Source organism: Carassius auratus, unplaced genomic scaffold (genome assembly GCF_003368295.1).
Source record: "Carassius auratus strain Wakin unplaced genomic scaffold, ASM336829v1 scaf_tig00046690, whole genome shotgun sequence".
Lineage (NCBI taxonomy): Eukaryota > Metazoa > Chordata > Actinopteri > Cypriniformes > Cyprinidae > Carassius > Carassius auratus.
In genome coordinates, this window is record NW_020526991.1 from 3,270 (window position 1) to 22,500 (window position 19,231).

General features: G+C 36.0%; 1 protein-coding gene across 1 annotated transcript in view; it reads right to left on the reverse strand.

The window, feature by feature from the left end:
* Nucleotides 1-2,041: 2,041 nt before the first annotated feature.
* The window catches only part of LOC113088641 (F-box/LRR-repeat protein 17-like), a gene marked incomplete at its 5' end in the record, with an annotated part of 48,107 nt that continues 30,917 nt past the window's right edge, over nt 2,042-19,231 (reverse strand). Inside the window, 2 exons of the mRNA XM_026255791.1 lie at nt 2,042-3,628; nt 11,746-11,888. Coding sequence (XP_026111576.1) covers nt 3,491-3,628; nt 11,746-11,888 — 281 coding nt within the window. The remainder of the gene's footprint in view (nt 3,629-11,745; nt 11,889-19,231) is intronic.

A 19,231-nucleotide genomic window follows, 5' to 3' on the forward strand; every position in this document is an offset into this window, starting at 1 on the left:
AAAAAACAATTAATTATAAAAATAACAAAACACACAACAAAATTACTAAATGTAACTAAAATGAAAATTAAAACAGAAAACCAAAATAAATAAAAAATAAAACCAAAACTATAATAGTATATCAATGATGTTATCACTGAGTATTAGTCCTGAACGAACACCGTGTGCATGAACAAAAGTACTTACATAATACATACATATATATATATATATATATATATATATACACTCCTGAACAAAATCTTAAGACCAGGGGATGCTTGCAAATTTTACACATTTCGCACTAGTGGATCATAACCGGGTTGTAAGTGCTGCTTCAAAATGCCAAAAGAAGAAACAGGAGCAAGAGATAAAAAATAGAGAGTAGGCAATTTATTGAAAACTGCATTAAGGGTCAAACAGGCTGTTTCATCAGCTGATCAAAAGTTTAAGACCATAGCCATAAAAAGGTCAAATCTGCACAAAAATATGGCTTTCATGTCATTGTTTTTCAAGCAGTCATACTGTCAAGATCTCCTGATGGCAAAGGCAAAAAGGCTTTCTCTTTTTGAACGTGGCAGGATTGTTGAGCTGCACAAGCAAGGTCTCACACAACGCGCCATCGCTGCCGAGGTTGGACGCAGTAAGACAGTCATTTTACATTTCTTAAAAAATCCTGAGAGTTATGGGACAAAAAAGTCAAGTGGTAGACCCAAAAAGATTTCACCTGCACTGAGCCGCAGGATCCGACGGGTTGTCCGTGAAGACACAGGTCGATCCTCGACCCAAATTAAGGCCTTTACTGATGCTGACTGCAGCCCAATAACCATAAGACGTCATCTGCTAGAGAAGGGCTTCAAGAACAAAAAACGTCTTCAAAGGCCACGTCTCCTCCCACGACACAAACTTGCCCGTTTGGAATTTGCAAGGGAGCACCAAACATGGGACATTAAAAAGTGGAAGAAAGTTTTATTCTCTGACGAGAAAAAATTTAACCTGGATGGTCCTGATGGTTTCCAACGTTACTGGCATGACAAGGAGATCCCACCTGAGATGTTTTCTACGCGGCACAGTGGAGGAGGCTCCATCATGATCTGGGGTGCTTTTCCTTCAATTGGAAAATGGAGCTTCAGGTTGTGCAGGGGCGTCAAACGGCGACTAGCTATGTGGATCTGTTGCAGCGGGCATCCCTCTTTTCCGAGGGGCCCCGTCTGTGTGGTAATGACTGGGTCTTTCAACAGGACAACGCTGCAATTCACAACGCCCGCCTGACAAAGGACTTCTTCCAGGAGAATAACGTTGCTCTTTTGGACCATCCTGCGTGTTCCCCTGATCTAAATCCCATTGAGAACATTTGGGGATGGATGGCAAGGGAAGTTTACAAAAACGGACGTCAGTTCCAGACCGTGGATGCCCTTCGTGAAGCCATCTTCACCACATGGACCAACGTTCCCACCAGCCTCCTGGAAACAGTCACATCAAGCATGCCGAAACGAGTGTTTGAAGTGATCAACAAGAACGGTGGGGCTTTTCACTACTGAGTCCTTTTTTGACACTTTTAGTTTTGTTGTGAGTTTATTTTTGGGCAATGGTCTTAAATTTATGATCAGCTGATGAACAGCCTGTTTGACCTTAAATGCAGTTTTCAATAAATTGCCTACTCTCTATTTTTTGTCTTTTGATCCTGTTTTTTCTTTTGGCATTTTGAAGCAGCACTTACAACCCGGTTATGATCCACTAGTGCAAAATGTGTAAAACTTGCGATGCATCCCATGGTCTTAAGATTTTGTTCAGGAGTGTATATATATATATACTGTATATATGTGTGTATTTATTTAATTAAATTTTTACCAAAACTGCAGAAAATCACTGGATCTCTGTGAGATGGATTTAAATATGGCTAAATATTTAAATCAATTAAATAAGTATCTGAAGGCATCAATTTAATAAACAAACATGTTTAAACGAGTGAGATTCAGCAGATCCAGATCCTGTTTGTGCTTGAAGACGGTCAGATACACACACACACACACACACACACACACACGACAGCAGGAGCCGGTGAAGTAGAAGTGTGTTTTTTAATAGACTCAGATCCCCGTACAGTAAAAGATCAAGGCTGTAACTAAACTCTTCCTCCTACGACAGAATAGAAAAAATGCCCAGCTCGTCTGAACGAGGCAAGCGCAGAAGAAGAGGAGAAGAGGAGTGAACTAACTAACCTCCGCACACAAATACTCACAGGTCAGGTCAAATACAAACGGTGCATATACCTAAACCACAGGGTTACAGATTCACAGGAGCGAACACAGTCCTGCGTCTTCACGTCTACATCTACATCACAGAGCGTCAGGGTTCGTCTCGTACGAGGAAGGGAACCAAATAAAGTCTAATGTGTGTCTAAATGAACTCGGATGCAAGAGAAACGACAAACTAACTGAAATCTGAAGAGAATCACACTGAACCGCTCAGGAACAGACCTGACAGACGCCACAACTTACCCCTAAATAACAAGAAAGAGATACAGAAATATACTTTGCATGAAGAAAATGAAACCTAATTTTGCTTTTTTTGCATTGCAGCATTATTGTAAATATTAATTAAATACACATTGATTCTAAAATATTTTAATGATGCTATGCAATGCACTGCAAAAAATGAATCACAAAAAAAAAAAAAAAATTGTCTTGCTTTTCGATAAAAATACCTAAACATTAACCAAATCAAGATACACTGGCTTAAAAAAAAAAAAAAAAAAAAAGTCCTTAGTTTTTCTGAAAAACTGCATTGAAACAAGAACAAATATCTGCCAAAGGGGTCCGAATTATTATTTTTGTAACTCTTTTAACGCAATTTTTTCTTTTATTTTTACGTGGAAGTTATTTTTTCTTGTTTCAAGTATAAATTTCATTTTTTTTTTTGTTTTGTTTTTGCATATAACTTATTATCTTAAGTAATTTAGCTTTTGAAGTAAACGTACTGTATCTCGACTTGTTTAGATATTTGTACTGTAAAAACAAGTACAAATAATGATCAAAATATATATTTTTCAGCATAATAATAATATTATCTAATATAGTAGTATTTCTGCATCATAGTTGCAAGTGCACCGTATTTATTTTATGCTTCTTTTTATTCAAAATGACAGAAATGTCCCTTGTTCTGCAGTAAATCTATTGAAAATCACGTCTGACGATAATGAGGAAAACAAACAATCAGAAAAGACCAATGTCTGCAGGGAAACTTCTTGTGTACTTTTTTCCTCATGCAAAATGTCTTCTTTCTTTCTAGTGATTTAAGAGTCAAGTCTAAGCTCCTTGTGGGTTAAGTGTGATTCAGGAGGTTGTAATGCAAATAAATGCAGCGCTGCATGCCAGGATCATGTGTGCATGTTCAAAAATCAAATACATCAAATAATATTGATGTCCATGGTGCATAATGTTGGAAGGTGGAATAAACGGCATAGTAAGGATAATGATTCTGCAGTGATGCGTGTGTGTGTGTGTGTGTGTTAGGAGGCCGTGGACGTGTTGGGGCTCCAGCCCATCTGATAGGCTCGTTCCAGCGTCCGCTTACAGTCCTGCATCACTGTACTGAACACAATGTGTGGATACTGCAGCACCAGTCTCTCCACCGTCTCCTCGTTCACCTGCAACACACACACACACACACACACATCTGTGAAGCACTAAACCAGTCACAACGCTAATTGTCTTCAAATGAGATTCATACATCATCTGAAAGCTGAATAAATCATCATTCCATTGATGTCTGGTTTATTAGGAGATGCAAAAAAATCTAAATGTTGAGAAAATTCATCTTTAAAGTTGTTCAAATGATGCATATTACTAATCAAAAATTAAGTTTCGATATATTTACAGTAAGAAATTTACAAAATATCTTCAAGGACAAGGAACATGATCTTTAATTAATATCCTAATGATTTTTGGCATAAAATAACACTATAATTTTGACCCATACAATGTATTGTTGGCTATTGCTACAAATATATCTGTGCTACATAAGACTCAAATATATCTGTGCTCTGGGGTCACGTATTTGTTTTACACTTGACTTCTTGGGCTTAATGCATTGATTTTTCCTAAAAAGCATCACAATATTGCAGTTTGCATTGAAGAGTGTTTTGCAGTGTAACAGTGCATCTACTTAAGACACTCAAAAGTGTCTGCTTTCTTTCTGAATTAAGTTCACTGTACAATAGATTTCACCTCATTTGTTCAAAACAGACATTTGTGCATTTCTCACAGATCACAGAAACAGCAATTTATCAAATGATGATGAAATCATGTGGAAGAGCGTCACAACCAGAGGAAATAACAATCATTATTTGATCAGATATTTGTCTGTTGTGCAATTTCAGGAGATGCAAAAAGACTGAAGATATCAAGTCTTGACTTCTCAAAAAACGATCAAAATAAAGTGAGTTTATGCTTGAAATAATAAAAGGGACAGATTTGTGCCAATGGAGTCAGAAGAATCTACAAATCGAAGGAAAAACAAGTTTATTTTTCTGATTCCACTGGTAGATATTTTATCTTGTTTTAAGCAAAAACTCACTTTATTTGAATGCATTTTATAGGGACTTCTGATACAGTTTCAGGCTTAAAATCAATCATTTTATCTTATAAAGTAAATGTAAATTTAATATTTTTTGATATTTGTATGAGTTCTTTTTTTATTTTTATTATTATATTTAAAACTTACTACCACTCATAAAAGTGTGGTTAATTTTCTGCCAAGACATTATACATTAATTTAATGGACATATCTGCTAACTTTATAACAATACAATACTGTGCAAAATTACAACAATACAAAATACAACTAAAAAACCTGTTAAAAAAAAAAATAAAAAATTATATGGAAAATATTAATGCAATGCATTACAGTAGAATACTTGATTTTTTATTTTAAGTTTTTTTTTTCAATGCACACACTCTAGAAAAAGAAATGCATAATTTAATGCTGCTTTAAAATAGTATTTTTGTCCGAAAGTGTTTGAAATTCCAGTTCACTTCCTGAATTTGAATTGAATTAAACATGCAGCATTTACTAAGTTTTGCTTTCTGACAAATGCATCCAAATTAAGCAAATTTATACATATTTTTTTAAATCTACCAATGTAGTAAAAGTATTTATTTTGAATTAAGATGATTTTTCTGATATTTGTTGTTTAAAGCATAAACTCACTTCATTTTTTCTAGTTTTTCAGAAAACAAGACTTCATTTCTTAAGTCATTGCTTTACTTGTCAACTAAATGTGTCTTGATTTATGAATTTTTATATATATTTGTACTGGAAAACAAGACGAACACTTTTTACAGCACATTTTAGTGTATATGATATGATATTTCTCTTTGACTGTAATTGAACGTCTCCCTGATCGCAGATTATCCTGTTCAGAAAGACAAATGTTGACTGTCACGCAGGTTCCTGTATGAAGTGCACATATGTGTATTTATGACTGAGTCTAAAAGCTAAAATGCACTTTACAGGCTCAAGTTGTTTTGATGATTCCAGCAGGCAGAATAAATGTGCGCTGTGTGGCGGAAACAGATGATCCAGACACAAACACACACATTCCTCACATCCAAACACAGTATTTCAGGTTAAGACTTAAAAAGCTTTCTGGAGTGTGTTAGAATCGGGTCGAGGTTTAAACAGACGCTGATTTACCACAACCCTAACCCTGCCTGCAGCACATCTACCGCGGTAAAACACTGTGACGTGGCTCGTATTTCTCAGAAAACCCTCGTGTTTTAAAACAAGAAACCTCAAAAAGCGTAATAACAAAACACACGCTTTACACACAGACCACCAAACCTGTATGCAGCTATAAACAGAAGAAACCAATGATCAGAAAACATTTATTTTACACTCTAGAGAGGGTTTCCACAATGCTGACTCGCAAAAGCTGGAATTATTGTCTGTGCTAATCCACATCATGATACAGGTGCTGCTTACAGAGCTCAACTCATATTTAGTCCAGTTCAGACCTTTAAAATTCACTGGATACCTTTGGGCCCTAGCAACCACCTGGCAACGGCATAGCATCTAAAAAACCACCAACAACAACCTATGAACAAACAACTCCAGAACACCCCAGCAACAACATAGCAAACACCTAGCAACACCCTAGGAACCATCCAGAACACCCCAGAAACACCCTATCAACTGCAAAGCACCCACCTGGTAACCAGCGACACCATAGTAACAACACAGAACACCCCAGAAACACCCTATCAACTGCAAAGCACCCACCTAGTAACCAGCGACACCATAGTAACAACACAGAACACCCCAGAAACACCCTATCAACTGCAAAGCACCCACCTAGTAACCAGCGACACCATAGTAACAACCCAAAACACTCCAGAAACACCCTAGCAACTGCAAAACACCCATCTAGTAACCAGCGACACCATAGTAACAACCCAAAACACTCCAGAAACACCATAGTAACAACAAGACAGAACATCCCAGAAACACCCTGGCAACTGCAAAACACCCACCTAGTAACCAGCGACACTGTAGAAACAACCCAGAACCCCCCAGAAACACCCTAGCAACTGCAAAACACCCACCTAGTCACCAGCAACACCATAGTAACAAGACAGAACCCCCCAGAAACACCCTAGCATCTGCAAAACACCCACCTAGTAACCAGCGACACCATAGTAACAACCCAAAACACTCCAGAAACACCCTAGCAACTGCAAAACACCCATCTAGTAACCAGGAACACCGTAGAAACAACCCAGAAAAACCCCAGAAACACCATAGCAACTGCAAAACACCCACCTAGTAACCAGCAACACCATAGTAACAACAAGACAGAACATCCCAGAAACACCCTAGCAACTGCAAAACACCCACCTAGTAACCAGCAACACCGTAGAAACAACCCAGAACCCCCCAGAAACACCCTAGCAACTGCAAAGCACCCACCTGGTAACCAGCGACACCATAGTAACAACACAGAACACCCCAGAAACACCCTATCAACTGCAAAGCACCCACCTAGTAACCAGCGACACCATAGTAACAACACAGAACACCCCAGAAACACCCTATCAACTGCAAAGCACCCACCTAGTAACCAGCGACACCATAGTAACAACCCAAAACACTCCAGAAACACCCTAGCAACTGCAAAACACCCATCTAGTAACCAGCGACACCATAGTAACAACCCAAAACACTCCAGAAACACCATAGTAACAACAAGACAGAACATCCCAGAAACACCCTGGCAACTGCAAAACACCCACCTAGTAACCAGCGACACTGTAGAAACAACCCAGAAACCCCCCAGAAACACCCTAGCAACTGCAAAACACCCACCTAGTCACCAGCAACACCATAGTAACAAGACAGAACCCCCCCAGAAACACCCTAGCATCTGCAAAACACCCACCTAGTAACCAGCGACACCATAGTAACAACCCAAAACACTCCAGAAACACCCTAGCAACTGCAAAACACCCATCTAGTAACCAGGAAACACCGTAGAAACAACCCAGAAAACCCCAGAAACACCATAGCAACTGCAAAACACCCACCTAGTAACCAGCAACACCATAGTAACAACAAGACAGAACATCCCAGAAACACCCTAGCAACTGCAAAACACCCACCTAGTAACCAGCAACACCGTAGAAACAACCCAGAACCCCCCAGAAACACCCTAGCAACTGCAAAACACCCACCTAGTCACCAGCAACACCATAGTAACAAGACAGAACCCCCCAGAAACACCCTAGCATCTGCAAAAACACCCACCTAGTAACCAGCGACACCATAGTAACAACCCAAAACACTCCAGAAACACCCTAGCAACTGCAAAACACCCATCTAGTAACCAGGAACACCGTAGAAACAACCGAGAAAACCCCCAGAAACACCATAGCAACTGCAAAACACCCACCTAGTAACCAGCAACACCATAGTAACAACAAGACAGAACATCCCAGAAAACACCCTAGCAACTGCAAAACACCCACCTAGTTACCAGCGACACTGTAGAAACAACCCAGGACCCCCCAGAAACACCCTAGCAACTGCAAAACACCCACCTAGTCACCAGCAACACCATAGTAACAAGACAGAACCCCCCAGAAACACCCTAGCATCTGCAAAACACCCACCTAGAAACCAGCGACACCATAGTAACAACCCAAAACACTCCAGAAACACCCTAGCAACTGCAAAACACCCATCTAGTAACCAGGAACACCGTAGAAACAACCCAGAAAACCCCAGAAACACCATAGCAACTGCAAAACACCCACCCAGTCACCAAGCAACACCATAGTAACAACCCATAACACCCCAGAAACACCCTAGCAACTGCAAAACACCCACCTAGTAACCAGCAACACCATAGAAACAACCCATAACACCCCAGAAACACCCTAGCAACTGCAAAACACCCACCTAGTACCCAGCAACACCATAGTAACAACAAGACAGAACATCCCAGAAACACCCTAGCAACTGCAAAACACCCACCAAAACATCCAGATTTTACAACTATTCAAGTCATTTCATGGAGCAAACATTCTGTAGTTAATTTCACACTTCAGCAGATGAGAAAACCTCCTCTGAGGCCTTTCTAGAAGCCATGAGGTGTCTAAGATATGTCTAACCTCTTTCATTCGTGTACTCTGAGACATCATGAGATGTAACTGTGCTGGACTCGCTCCGTCTTTGCTGTTCTACAGGACCTTTACTGACAGTAATGTCTGAACCTCTCACAGGTTTTCTGATCTTCTCAAAGTGAAAGGAAGCTCTCCTAAAGCCTCCATGAGATGTTCTGTCCTCGAGGCTAAGCAGGCTAAAGGCGGGAAGTTGTGCGGTGGCCTGTTTTGGCTTCGGCCGCGAGACCAAACACTGAGATGTTGTTTCTGAGAGAGTACAGACCCGTGAGAGCCGTGCAAATCTCAACGTGATGTTACACAGGTTACAAGTGCTGACCTGTAAACACAGGACTCAAATGAACTGTAATTTCCCACCGAGAACATAAAGCTCTCCAGATATCAGGCAATAAACCCAAAACACACATTACAAACTGGAAGAAAAACTGATTTTTGTCATATATCGACTGCTCCAAAAACATCCTAAAAGCAGAATAAAATAAAAAATTAAGTCCAGATCACAAGTTATGATGCTTTTATGCTGTTTAGTTTTTTTTTTTTTTGGAGGTTGACAGTCAGTCGTGGTCACACTACAGAAGTATTTATGTCTTTTCTGACTTGTTTTCAAGTTAAACTATTTCAAAATCCTTGAAAATCAATACTGCGTCATTTACTGTATTAAGGCTTTTTTTTTTTTTTTTTTACTTGTGTATCTTAAGTTGGAAAACAAGACCAAAAGGTTCATTTATAAGAGTAAAATTTTTCAAACAACATTAACATTCACATTAATGGTCAAAATGTCTTTATGAGATGCCAGAGTTTAGATAACTTCCCTATTTTATAAAATTCACCTGTCATACAGTATCTAAATCAAAACAATATGTGTTTTTGTTATTTTATAATAATATAAAGGGCTAAAATGTTGTTTTGGAAAAAAATGGGAAACAGCGACTTATGGAGTGAATAACTACTGGATAGTTAAATCATAAAAACTAATTCTAAAATTCTAATACATTTTAATAAAAAATTCTAATAAAAAAAAACATTTAAAATAAAACAAAATCATAAAAATGTAACATTAAAATAAAACATTTAAAGAAAATTAATCAAAATAAAACACTTACTAAAAACAACTGAATGTTAAAAATGTAATTTTAAAATAATAAAAACAAACTAACAAAAAAACTAAACATTTAAATAATAAAAATATTAACATTTAAATAAAAATAAAAACAATCAAAATAAAGCACTTAAATAAAATGTAAATACAATTAAAAATATTTCTTTACAAATTAAATAAAAATAATTTAATTTAAAATTAATTATTTAAAAACATTAAAATAAAAATATAAATATAAATGAAGCACTTAAAAAAATAATTAAATCAGAAAAATGTAACTTAAGTCAAAAACACATTCAAGATACACAAAAATTTACAATTGTATTATCTGCAGAGCTGTTTCTGAAAGTTAACAAAGATTTTTAGATAGTTTAACCATAAAATGAACAAGAGTATTAAATTTTTTCTCTCTCTCAGTGCACTACACTATAACGTCATCAAACGTGTTCAGGACGATGCAAAGCTGAGTAAATGATACGAGAACTTTCTCAGAACAAGAACCAGAACTGAATGTGATGAGGACAACAACAAGCGTTTGTTAAACTGCTCATATTTCTCTTTGATAAAAGAAACAAGCTTTCTCTCGTTCTTCTCTCGCTCCACGGCGTCACACCAAAGTCTGGTCCAGATCTGGAGGTCTGAGGGGGGCATAATGAACTGATTTGATGATTTGGGCTGCAGTGGATCAATAGCGTTCTTTCAGTCGTCTCTTATTGAGGCCGAGGCCACGACAGAGCGATCTGGGATCTGTGTCTGCAGATCACAGCCAAATGAATAGAAATGCCACAAATTCCACTCAAACACAAACTTTTAGCGTGGGTTTGAAATGGAAAAGCGTCACATGAAAGGGAATCTATATGTCTGTTATAATAGACTTTGGCTTTCAGGAAGCAAATGCTGAGCAATCCGTCACAACTACAGCTTCTCAATGAGATTATAAAAACATGGAGAATTAGCTGGATATAGAGAAATCGAATTTGTCACGGGTTTGTGGCTTTGTAAACAGTGTTGACCCGAAACACAAGAGCATTCTCTCACTCAACACTCAACGTCACACTCCATCAGCCTTAAATACATTAAATGACAAAGTCATACTGAAATATCCGAGATGACATTCATCTGAATCATGGAATAGATAAATAGAATAGACATCTACAGTTGCGGTGCTGTCTTTTGATTTTAATGTGTTAAGTCATAAAAAAATTGTAAATGATTTTTTTTTTGTAAAAAAAAAAAAAAAAAAAATCGAAACAATAAATAAATAGCTTAAAAATAAAATGCTAATTAAAACACAAAAATATCTTAATTTATAAAGTAATAATAATAATACAATGAAACAAAACATAATTCATAAAAATGAAAAAATAATATATATAATTTGAAAATAAAAACAATCAAAATAAAACACTAAAAATGTAATAATAAAAAATAAATAGAAGAATAATTGAAAATAAATAAATCACTTAAAATAACAATGAAATTACAATTAAAATGATCATTTTAAATAAAAACAAAAATGTAATTAAAATAAATAATTTAATTTAAAAGCGGTCAAAAAAAATCAAATCATAAAAAATGCTTAATAAAACACAAAAATGTATCATTTAAAAAAAGTGTAAATTGAAAACAAAAATAATCAAAATGTAACAAAAACTTATATCAAATAAACATATTTTAATAAATAACTGTAACACTAAAAATGTAATAATAAAAATGAACAATACCAACAATAAAAAAATCTAAAATTTTAATGTAAAATCAATAGTTTTTAAATATAAAAAAAAACAAAAAAAAAAAAACATTTATTATTAAACTATTAAATCTCAGGGGGTTCAGATGACAAAAAAGTTTGTGAATCTGTGATTTTGAGTTGAGAGATGCAGACGTGAGGCGCATGTCGGCTGAACACGGGCCGCTTCTGTCTGCCAGCTGTTTAATTGGTGACCCCGTGACCCCGTGACCCGAGGAAACGTCTGTGAACACACTCACCTTGTCACAGCGCATCAGACCCAGGTACCGCAGAGACTTGCTGCTCCTGGCGATCTGAGTGGCTCCCTGATCAGTGATCTCCTTACACCAGCCGGCGTCCACCGTCTCAATCGTGCTGCTGTACTGACCGATGGAGATCAGAGCTGGACACAGAGAGAGAGAGAGAGAGAGAGAGAGAGAGAGAGAGAGAGAGATGGAGATCACAACAATTCATCATTCATCAGTTCAGTGAGCTTACCTTTCATATTTAAAATGATAAATAAATAATACAATGTATTTAAAGTAATAATAAAATGAATATACATTATATAAATATATTTATATAATTAATATAATATTATTTACATTTTATTTTATAATTTTATATAAAGTAAATTTACTTTGCATGAATTGCAACTTCTAAAGGCCCGTTCACACCAAGAACGATAACTATAAAGATAACGATATAAGCGTCCACACCAGTCTGTGTATTCTATGCGCACGCGCGACTGCTGCTTTAAATTCTCGAGCTCATTACAGCCGGATTGATTCTGATTGGTTGGCAATGTTTTTATCGTTCATCAGAAGAAAAAAAATCTTTCTGAAAGTGATTTCAACGATATCGTTTCTCTGTGCCTTTATCGTTATAGTTGTGGTGTGGACTCACACCACAACTAGATTTTTAGAACTATATCTTTATCATTATCTTTATAGTTATCGTGCTTGGTGTGAACGGGCCTTAAGTCTTTGTTTGAAAGAATATTCTTCAACTTTGCAATAGATCTTAAATGGAAAAAGCTTCCTCTAATAAGCGCACTATTCTGTTTATCAAAGAGTAGTGAAAAGTCAAAGATCGCTCTAAGGTTTTTGATTTTGTTTGCATTTGTTGAGAGAGGACCTAACTGTGCTTTCAGAGCAGGAGAGGAATCTGCCGGACAACTGAGAATTAAAACCTGTTTTATACTCATTTAACTGCAAAAAATTATTCGTCATCCACCTCTTGATATCATCTACACATTCCAATAACACATCTATCATCTACACATTCTAATATTATAGCCCATTAGCAGATAATTGTTCTTGTCTTGGGCAAAAACTCACTTCATTTTGATGCATTTTCAGAAAACAAGACCTAATACCTTCAGTCATTTCACTTCTATATATTAAATATATAATGAGTGAATAATTTTTATATATTTGGACTGAATAAAACAGAAAAGCATACTGAGGAAGAACATGATATTTAGCAGCATGTGTTTGGGTTTCTGCTCAGTGCTTTTACTGCATCTTTAGCCACTGTATTTATTCAATAAACTAATAATGACACTAATAATTGACACTATTGACCACATCATTATTTTGCATAGACTAGAACACTTTGTTGGCATTAATGGAAGAGCATAAGCATGAATTGTACTTATATGACCGCCATCAATTCGTAGCAAGGTATCATATCGATCACAAGTGCAGTATGGAGTACCTCAAGGCTCAGTACTAGGGCCGCTAGTCTTCACACTTTATATGTTACCCTTGGGAGATATCATCAGGAAACATGGTGTTTAGCTTTCACTGTTATGCTAATGATACTCAGCTCTATATTTCTTCGCGGCCCGGTGAAACACACCAATTTGAAAAACTAATGGAATGCATAGTCGACATAAAAAAACTGGATGATGAGTAATTTCTTACTGCTAAGTTCTGAAAAACCGAGGTGTTAATTATATGACCTAAAAACTCTGCATGTAATAATCTAGAACACTGTCTAAGACTTGATGGCTGCTCTGTCAATTCTTCATCATCAGTTAGGAACCTAGGTGTGCTATTTGATCGCAATCTTTCCTTAGAAACCACATTACTAGCATTTGTAAAACTGCATTTTTCCATCTAATTAAAAAATATATATCTAAATATAATATCTAAATTACGGTCTATGCTCTCAATTTCAAATGCAGAAATGTTAATCCATGCATTTATGACTTCAAGGTTAGATTATTGTCATGCTTTATTGGGTGGTTGTTCTGCACGCTTGGTAAACAAACTACAGCTAGTCCAAAATGCAGCAGCAAGAGTTCTTACTAGAACCAGGAAGTATGACCATATTAGCCCGGTCCTGTCCACACTGCACTGGCTCCCTATCAAACATTGTATAGATTTTAAAATATTGCTTATTACTTATAAAGCCCTGAATGGTTTAGCACCTCAGTATTCGAATGAGCTCTTTTACATTATACTCCTCTACGTCCGCTACGTTCTCAAAACTCAGGCAATTTGATAATACCTAGAATATCAAGATCAACTGCGGGCGGCAGATCCTTTTCCTATTTGGCGCCTAAACTCTGGAATAACCTACCTAACATTGTTCGGGAGGCAGACACACTCTTGCAGTTTAAATCTAGATTAAAGACCCATCTCTTTAACCTGGCTTACACATAACATACTAATATGCTTTTAATATCCAAATCTGTTAAAGGATTTTTAGGCTGCATTAATTAGGCAAACCGGAACCGGGAACACTTCCCATAACACCCTATGTACTTGCTACATCATTCGAAGAATGGCATCTACGCTAATATTAGTCTGTTTCTCTCTTATTCCGAGGTCACCGTAGTCACTGTTGTCTCAGAGGAGCACCAGGACAAGACCACAGGAAACAGAGGATTCTTCTGCAAAATCTGACTTTGCTGCAGCCTGGAACTGAACTACTGGTTTCGTCTGGTCAGAGGAGAACTGGCATTTGATTGCACAGACACTATTTAAACTGAACAGAGATGACATCACTGAATTCAATGATGAACTGCCTTTAACTATCATTTTGCATTATTGACACACTGTTTTCCTAATGTATGTTGTTCAGTTGCTTTGACGCAATGTATTTTGTTTAAAGCGGTACATAAATAAAGGTGACCTGACTTGACTCGACTGATAGCAATAAAAAAAAAAAAAAAATTATAATAATAATGAAAAGATTTTCTTCCCCAGTACATAAATCTAAACACTATTCAATCAAAATACATTTATTTGAGATGCAAAAATAAATAAATAAATAAATAATATCCGCCAATGGTGTTAGAAAAAAAATCCCAATTCAAAGAAAACAATATTATAATTTTTTTTACCCCATAGCAGATATATTTTTCTTGTTTTAAGTATAAATTTGCTTCATTTTGATCAAGCTTTCAGAAATATTCAGAAATATTATTAGAAATTAAAACAGCTGTTTTCTGTTTGAATCTGTATTAAAGTGTAATTTATTTCTGTGATGCTCCGCTGTATTTCCAGCATCATTCCTCCAGTCTTCAGTGTCACATGATCTTCAGAAATCAGAATAATATGATGATTTACTGCTCAAGAAACATTTCTGATTATTAACAATGTTGAAAACAGTTGTGCTGTGCAATTTTTTTATTTTTTTTTAACTGAAATTTTTTATCAGGATTCACAGATTAATAGAAAGTAAAAAAATACAGAATTAATTTGGAAAAGAAATCTTTTATAAAATGATAAATGTCTTTACTGTCACTTTTTATTATTTTAAAGCATCTTTGCTGAATAAAGCATTAATTTCTGTAACTATATGCAATGCTCCGCAGTTGTTCACAGTTTAACTTTATCCCAACGAGAGAGCAGACAGACTTTATGCTGATCAACACAAACAATAACAAAACCACAATCAGCCTGAAGAGATCAAAAGAAAGGATGGATGTGGTTTGGGATTTTCCATCAGTGTAGCTCTGCTGAGAGCCAATAATCAAATCACTGCTGGAGGAGCAGACGACATGTGTGTTCAGAAACCCAAGATCTCTATTAAACCAGGGTCAATGTCATCACCAAACTAATATTTGAAGAACAGATATATATATATATACATATAAAAAATAATTATTGTTTTTATAATTTTAATTTTATTATAAATACATTTTTATAAATATAAAAAAATATACAAATTAATAAACATACACATTTATTCTAAAAATATTCTATACATATATTTAACTTTTTTTTAGAATATACTGTATTTTTAAAAAATTATTTTAATAATAATAATAATAATAATTATATAATTATACACACACACACAGTGGTTCAGTATTACTGTACAGTAAGTGTAATGGTGCTGTAATCCTCGATGAGAGACGGGTTTCGTGAGGTGAAGCTGCCATAACAGCAGACAGATCTAATTAAATCCAGAGATAAGACAAGCCTTCATATGTGGATGTTCTAGTGAGACAATACGGGAAATTAATTAGCCGCGGGACAAGAACAGAGAAGCAGCGTTTGATTCAAACCAGCCCACACACTAGAGACAACTAGTCAAAGTTTACCTTCTACTCAACTAATTAACAGAGGACAGACAGAAAGAACAACATAAGACAAAATGTGAAATCATTCTAATATGCTGATTTGCTGCTCAAGAAACATTTCTGATCATTATTCATGTTGAAAACAGTTAATACTTTTGTGGAAACTGTGATACATTACCATTCAAAAAGTTTGGGTTATGATGATTTTAAAAATAAGTTAAATTAAATTAGTCAAAAGTCATAGTAAAGACATTTATTATTTATAAAACACAATATTTCTATTTCAAATAAACGCTAGATGTTTATTTCTCTGTAATTGAGTTGAATAACTGGAACAGGCGTTTTTCTAGTAGTACATAAGAACTGAAGTAAAGTCTTCTGGTCTATATATTACACAGCAGTAAAGCAGAAGTCAGGCCTTGACCCGGACGCTATTAAACACTCCAGCTGAGGAACTCATAACTGCTCATAACACACACACACACACACACACACACACACATTAAAACTTCAGCTGCGCGTGAGCTTCAACCTCATTACTGAGACTCACTGAACACACACACATACACACACACACGCTAACACACACACACACACACACACACAAACAAACAAACAAAAGCACACACTAACACAAGTGCGCACACACAAACACAGACACATTTATAGAGCTGGGCGAGAAATAACGATAATTATCGCGATATTATTTTATATATATATATATATAAAATATACATTACAATTTTTTTTAATATAAAAATACAATATTTATATTTTTATAAATTTTTTATATTGAAAATATATTTTTTTATTTTATATTTATATTTTAATAAATACTATTCTTTCTGTGTCTTTCCAGACTGTGATTTGAACCCAAACTCCTGGCAGCAGGCAGATTGTTTATCTCGGTCAGGGGTGAGGTGACGTCTGTCAGGAACGCAGCGGGTCGCTCTGACCTGAGGCTCTAATTGAGCTTCACCACACAAACGTCTCATCAAGAATGGCTCTCACAGGTCACAGGGTCACGGGGTCACGCCTCTCAGCTGTTCAGATCTGTCCTTGAGGCGCGGCTCCCTACAGGAGCGGATCAGAGCCCGACTCTCTCGGCCCACAGGAGGCTTTAACAAGTTTACTCAACCTTGACACTGGACAGCACTCATTACACGCACCTCACAGCAGATGCAGGAGGCATGAAAGCAGCAATCGGAGGGAAAACAGCATCTCCATGAGAGATTCCCTTCATACAGGCCAGACCTCAGCAGTTTAGACGTGTGAGCGCTGGGAGAGCATCTAAAGAGCAGCTCAGAGAAACACTGATAAAGCGTCGGCCCGAACAGACCTTTCATTTGCAGACCGCCGTGTTTTGACCTTTGGAGTGGCAAAACTCAAACAAACAGCTCACTAAACAAGCAAAGCGTTCACAGAGCCGTCGACAGATAAGAGTTTCCTGTGAGAATATCCAGTGCTATAAGTGAAACTGTGTCAGACACAACAACGAGCGAAACACACCGATAACAGCAGAACAGCCGTCAGCCGCTGCAAACACACCCAACCATTCACACAGACACGGGAGCTCACACACACCAACTCATTTCCATTTGTGTGGAAGATTACAAAATGAACATGCCAAAAACAACAAAAAAAGATTTGTGGAAATATAAATGGTCAGAGCCCCTTAAAATAATTCATTTCAGATTATTTCATCAATTTAACCTGAAAAGTACAAACGATAGTCAGAGCATAACCACCGATTATCCACTACTGCCCCTGTCTCTCACGGTGTTCCCCAGGGTTCTGTTCTGGGTCCTTTACTGTTCATTACACATGCTCCCTTCAGGTAACATTATCTGTCATCGTGGTTTTAACTTTCAATGCTATCCAAGTGTCACCAAACTCTACATCCATTCTCAACACAATTCTCCTTTTCCCACCAACTATATATTGACTTGTATTAATGATAATTGTAGTTTTCCCGCATGTGTTTAGTTTTTCTAGTGCTACATAACGAGCCTGCCTAACGCTTCAGACATGAGCAGATGAGGATGTCATTCATAAGCTCAACATTCATGCAAAAACATGAAGTAAAAATGTGGAATATGATTGCATTAATACACTGGAAAATGATTCTAACAAATCTGACACTTCTCACACAAATATTCCGAAAGATGAGTGAAGCCAGTCGACGGTCAGTTCTCACAGTCTGGATGGTAATTTTCTTAAATCGTTACTGTGGAATAGCATTTCATAAAACTCTGCCAGAGATCAATCTGCTCCCATTATGAGGTTGAAAACTCATAATTAAACTTCTAATTCCCAGCTAGTTTTCATTTGACAGTCCGAGCTTTAACCGAGCTGTTATTGCGGGAAGGATTTCAGAGCCGGAGATCTCACAGAATCACATTCATCTGATTTAATAACCCGTCTTACAGTATATTCCTCATATATATATATAGCTCAGCAATGAGAAAAAAGAAACACAGTGCAGATGGAAAAATATCCGCAAACTGACAACTGTGAATATTGGAAGAAAACGGGCTGAAAGTAAATATTTACTCCAGACAGTTTCAACATTCAACTCTGAACGCTTTCATTTGCTTCATGCAGTGAGATGCTGCTTTAGCTGCTTTTAGTCATCTGTGTCATTAAATGTGTGCTTTAATTTATTCAGTGATCTATTTATTTATTTATCTGGGTGTAATTTCAGAGGATCTGCTTAAACAGATGAGTCACTGTGCCAAGCGCTTTACATTTACATCGCTTTAATCAAATTGATGCACTCTGTTGCAATGCTAAACAGAGCTATTGACACACACACACACACACACACACACTTGATACACATTTAACATATTTTGTATAATTATATAATTATTGATAATAATAAAAATAATAAATAATTATTATAATTAAACTCTCTCTCTCTCTCTCTCTCTCTCATATATATATATATATATATATATATATATATATATATATATATATATATATATATATATATATATATATATATATATTATAATAAAAATATACACATACAAAATATTTATTATAATTCTATAATCATTATTGCTAATACTAATAATACATAAGTCTAAGAAAAGACACAAGACATTAAATAATATTAATTATATGCATATATATAATTTATTATAATGTATATATGTATATATATGTATGTATATATATATATATATATATATATATAT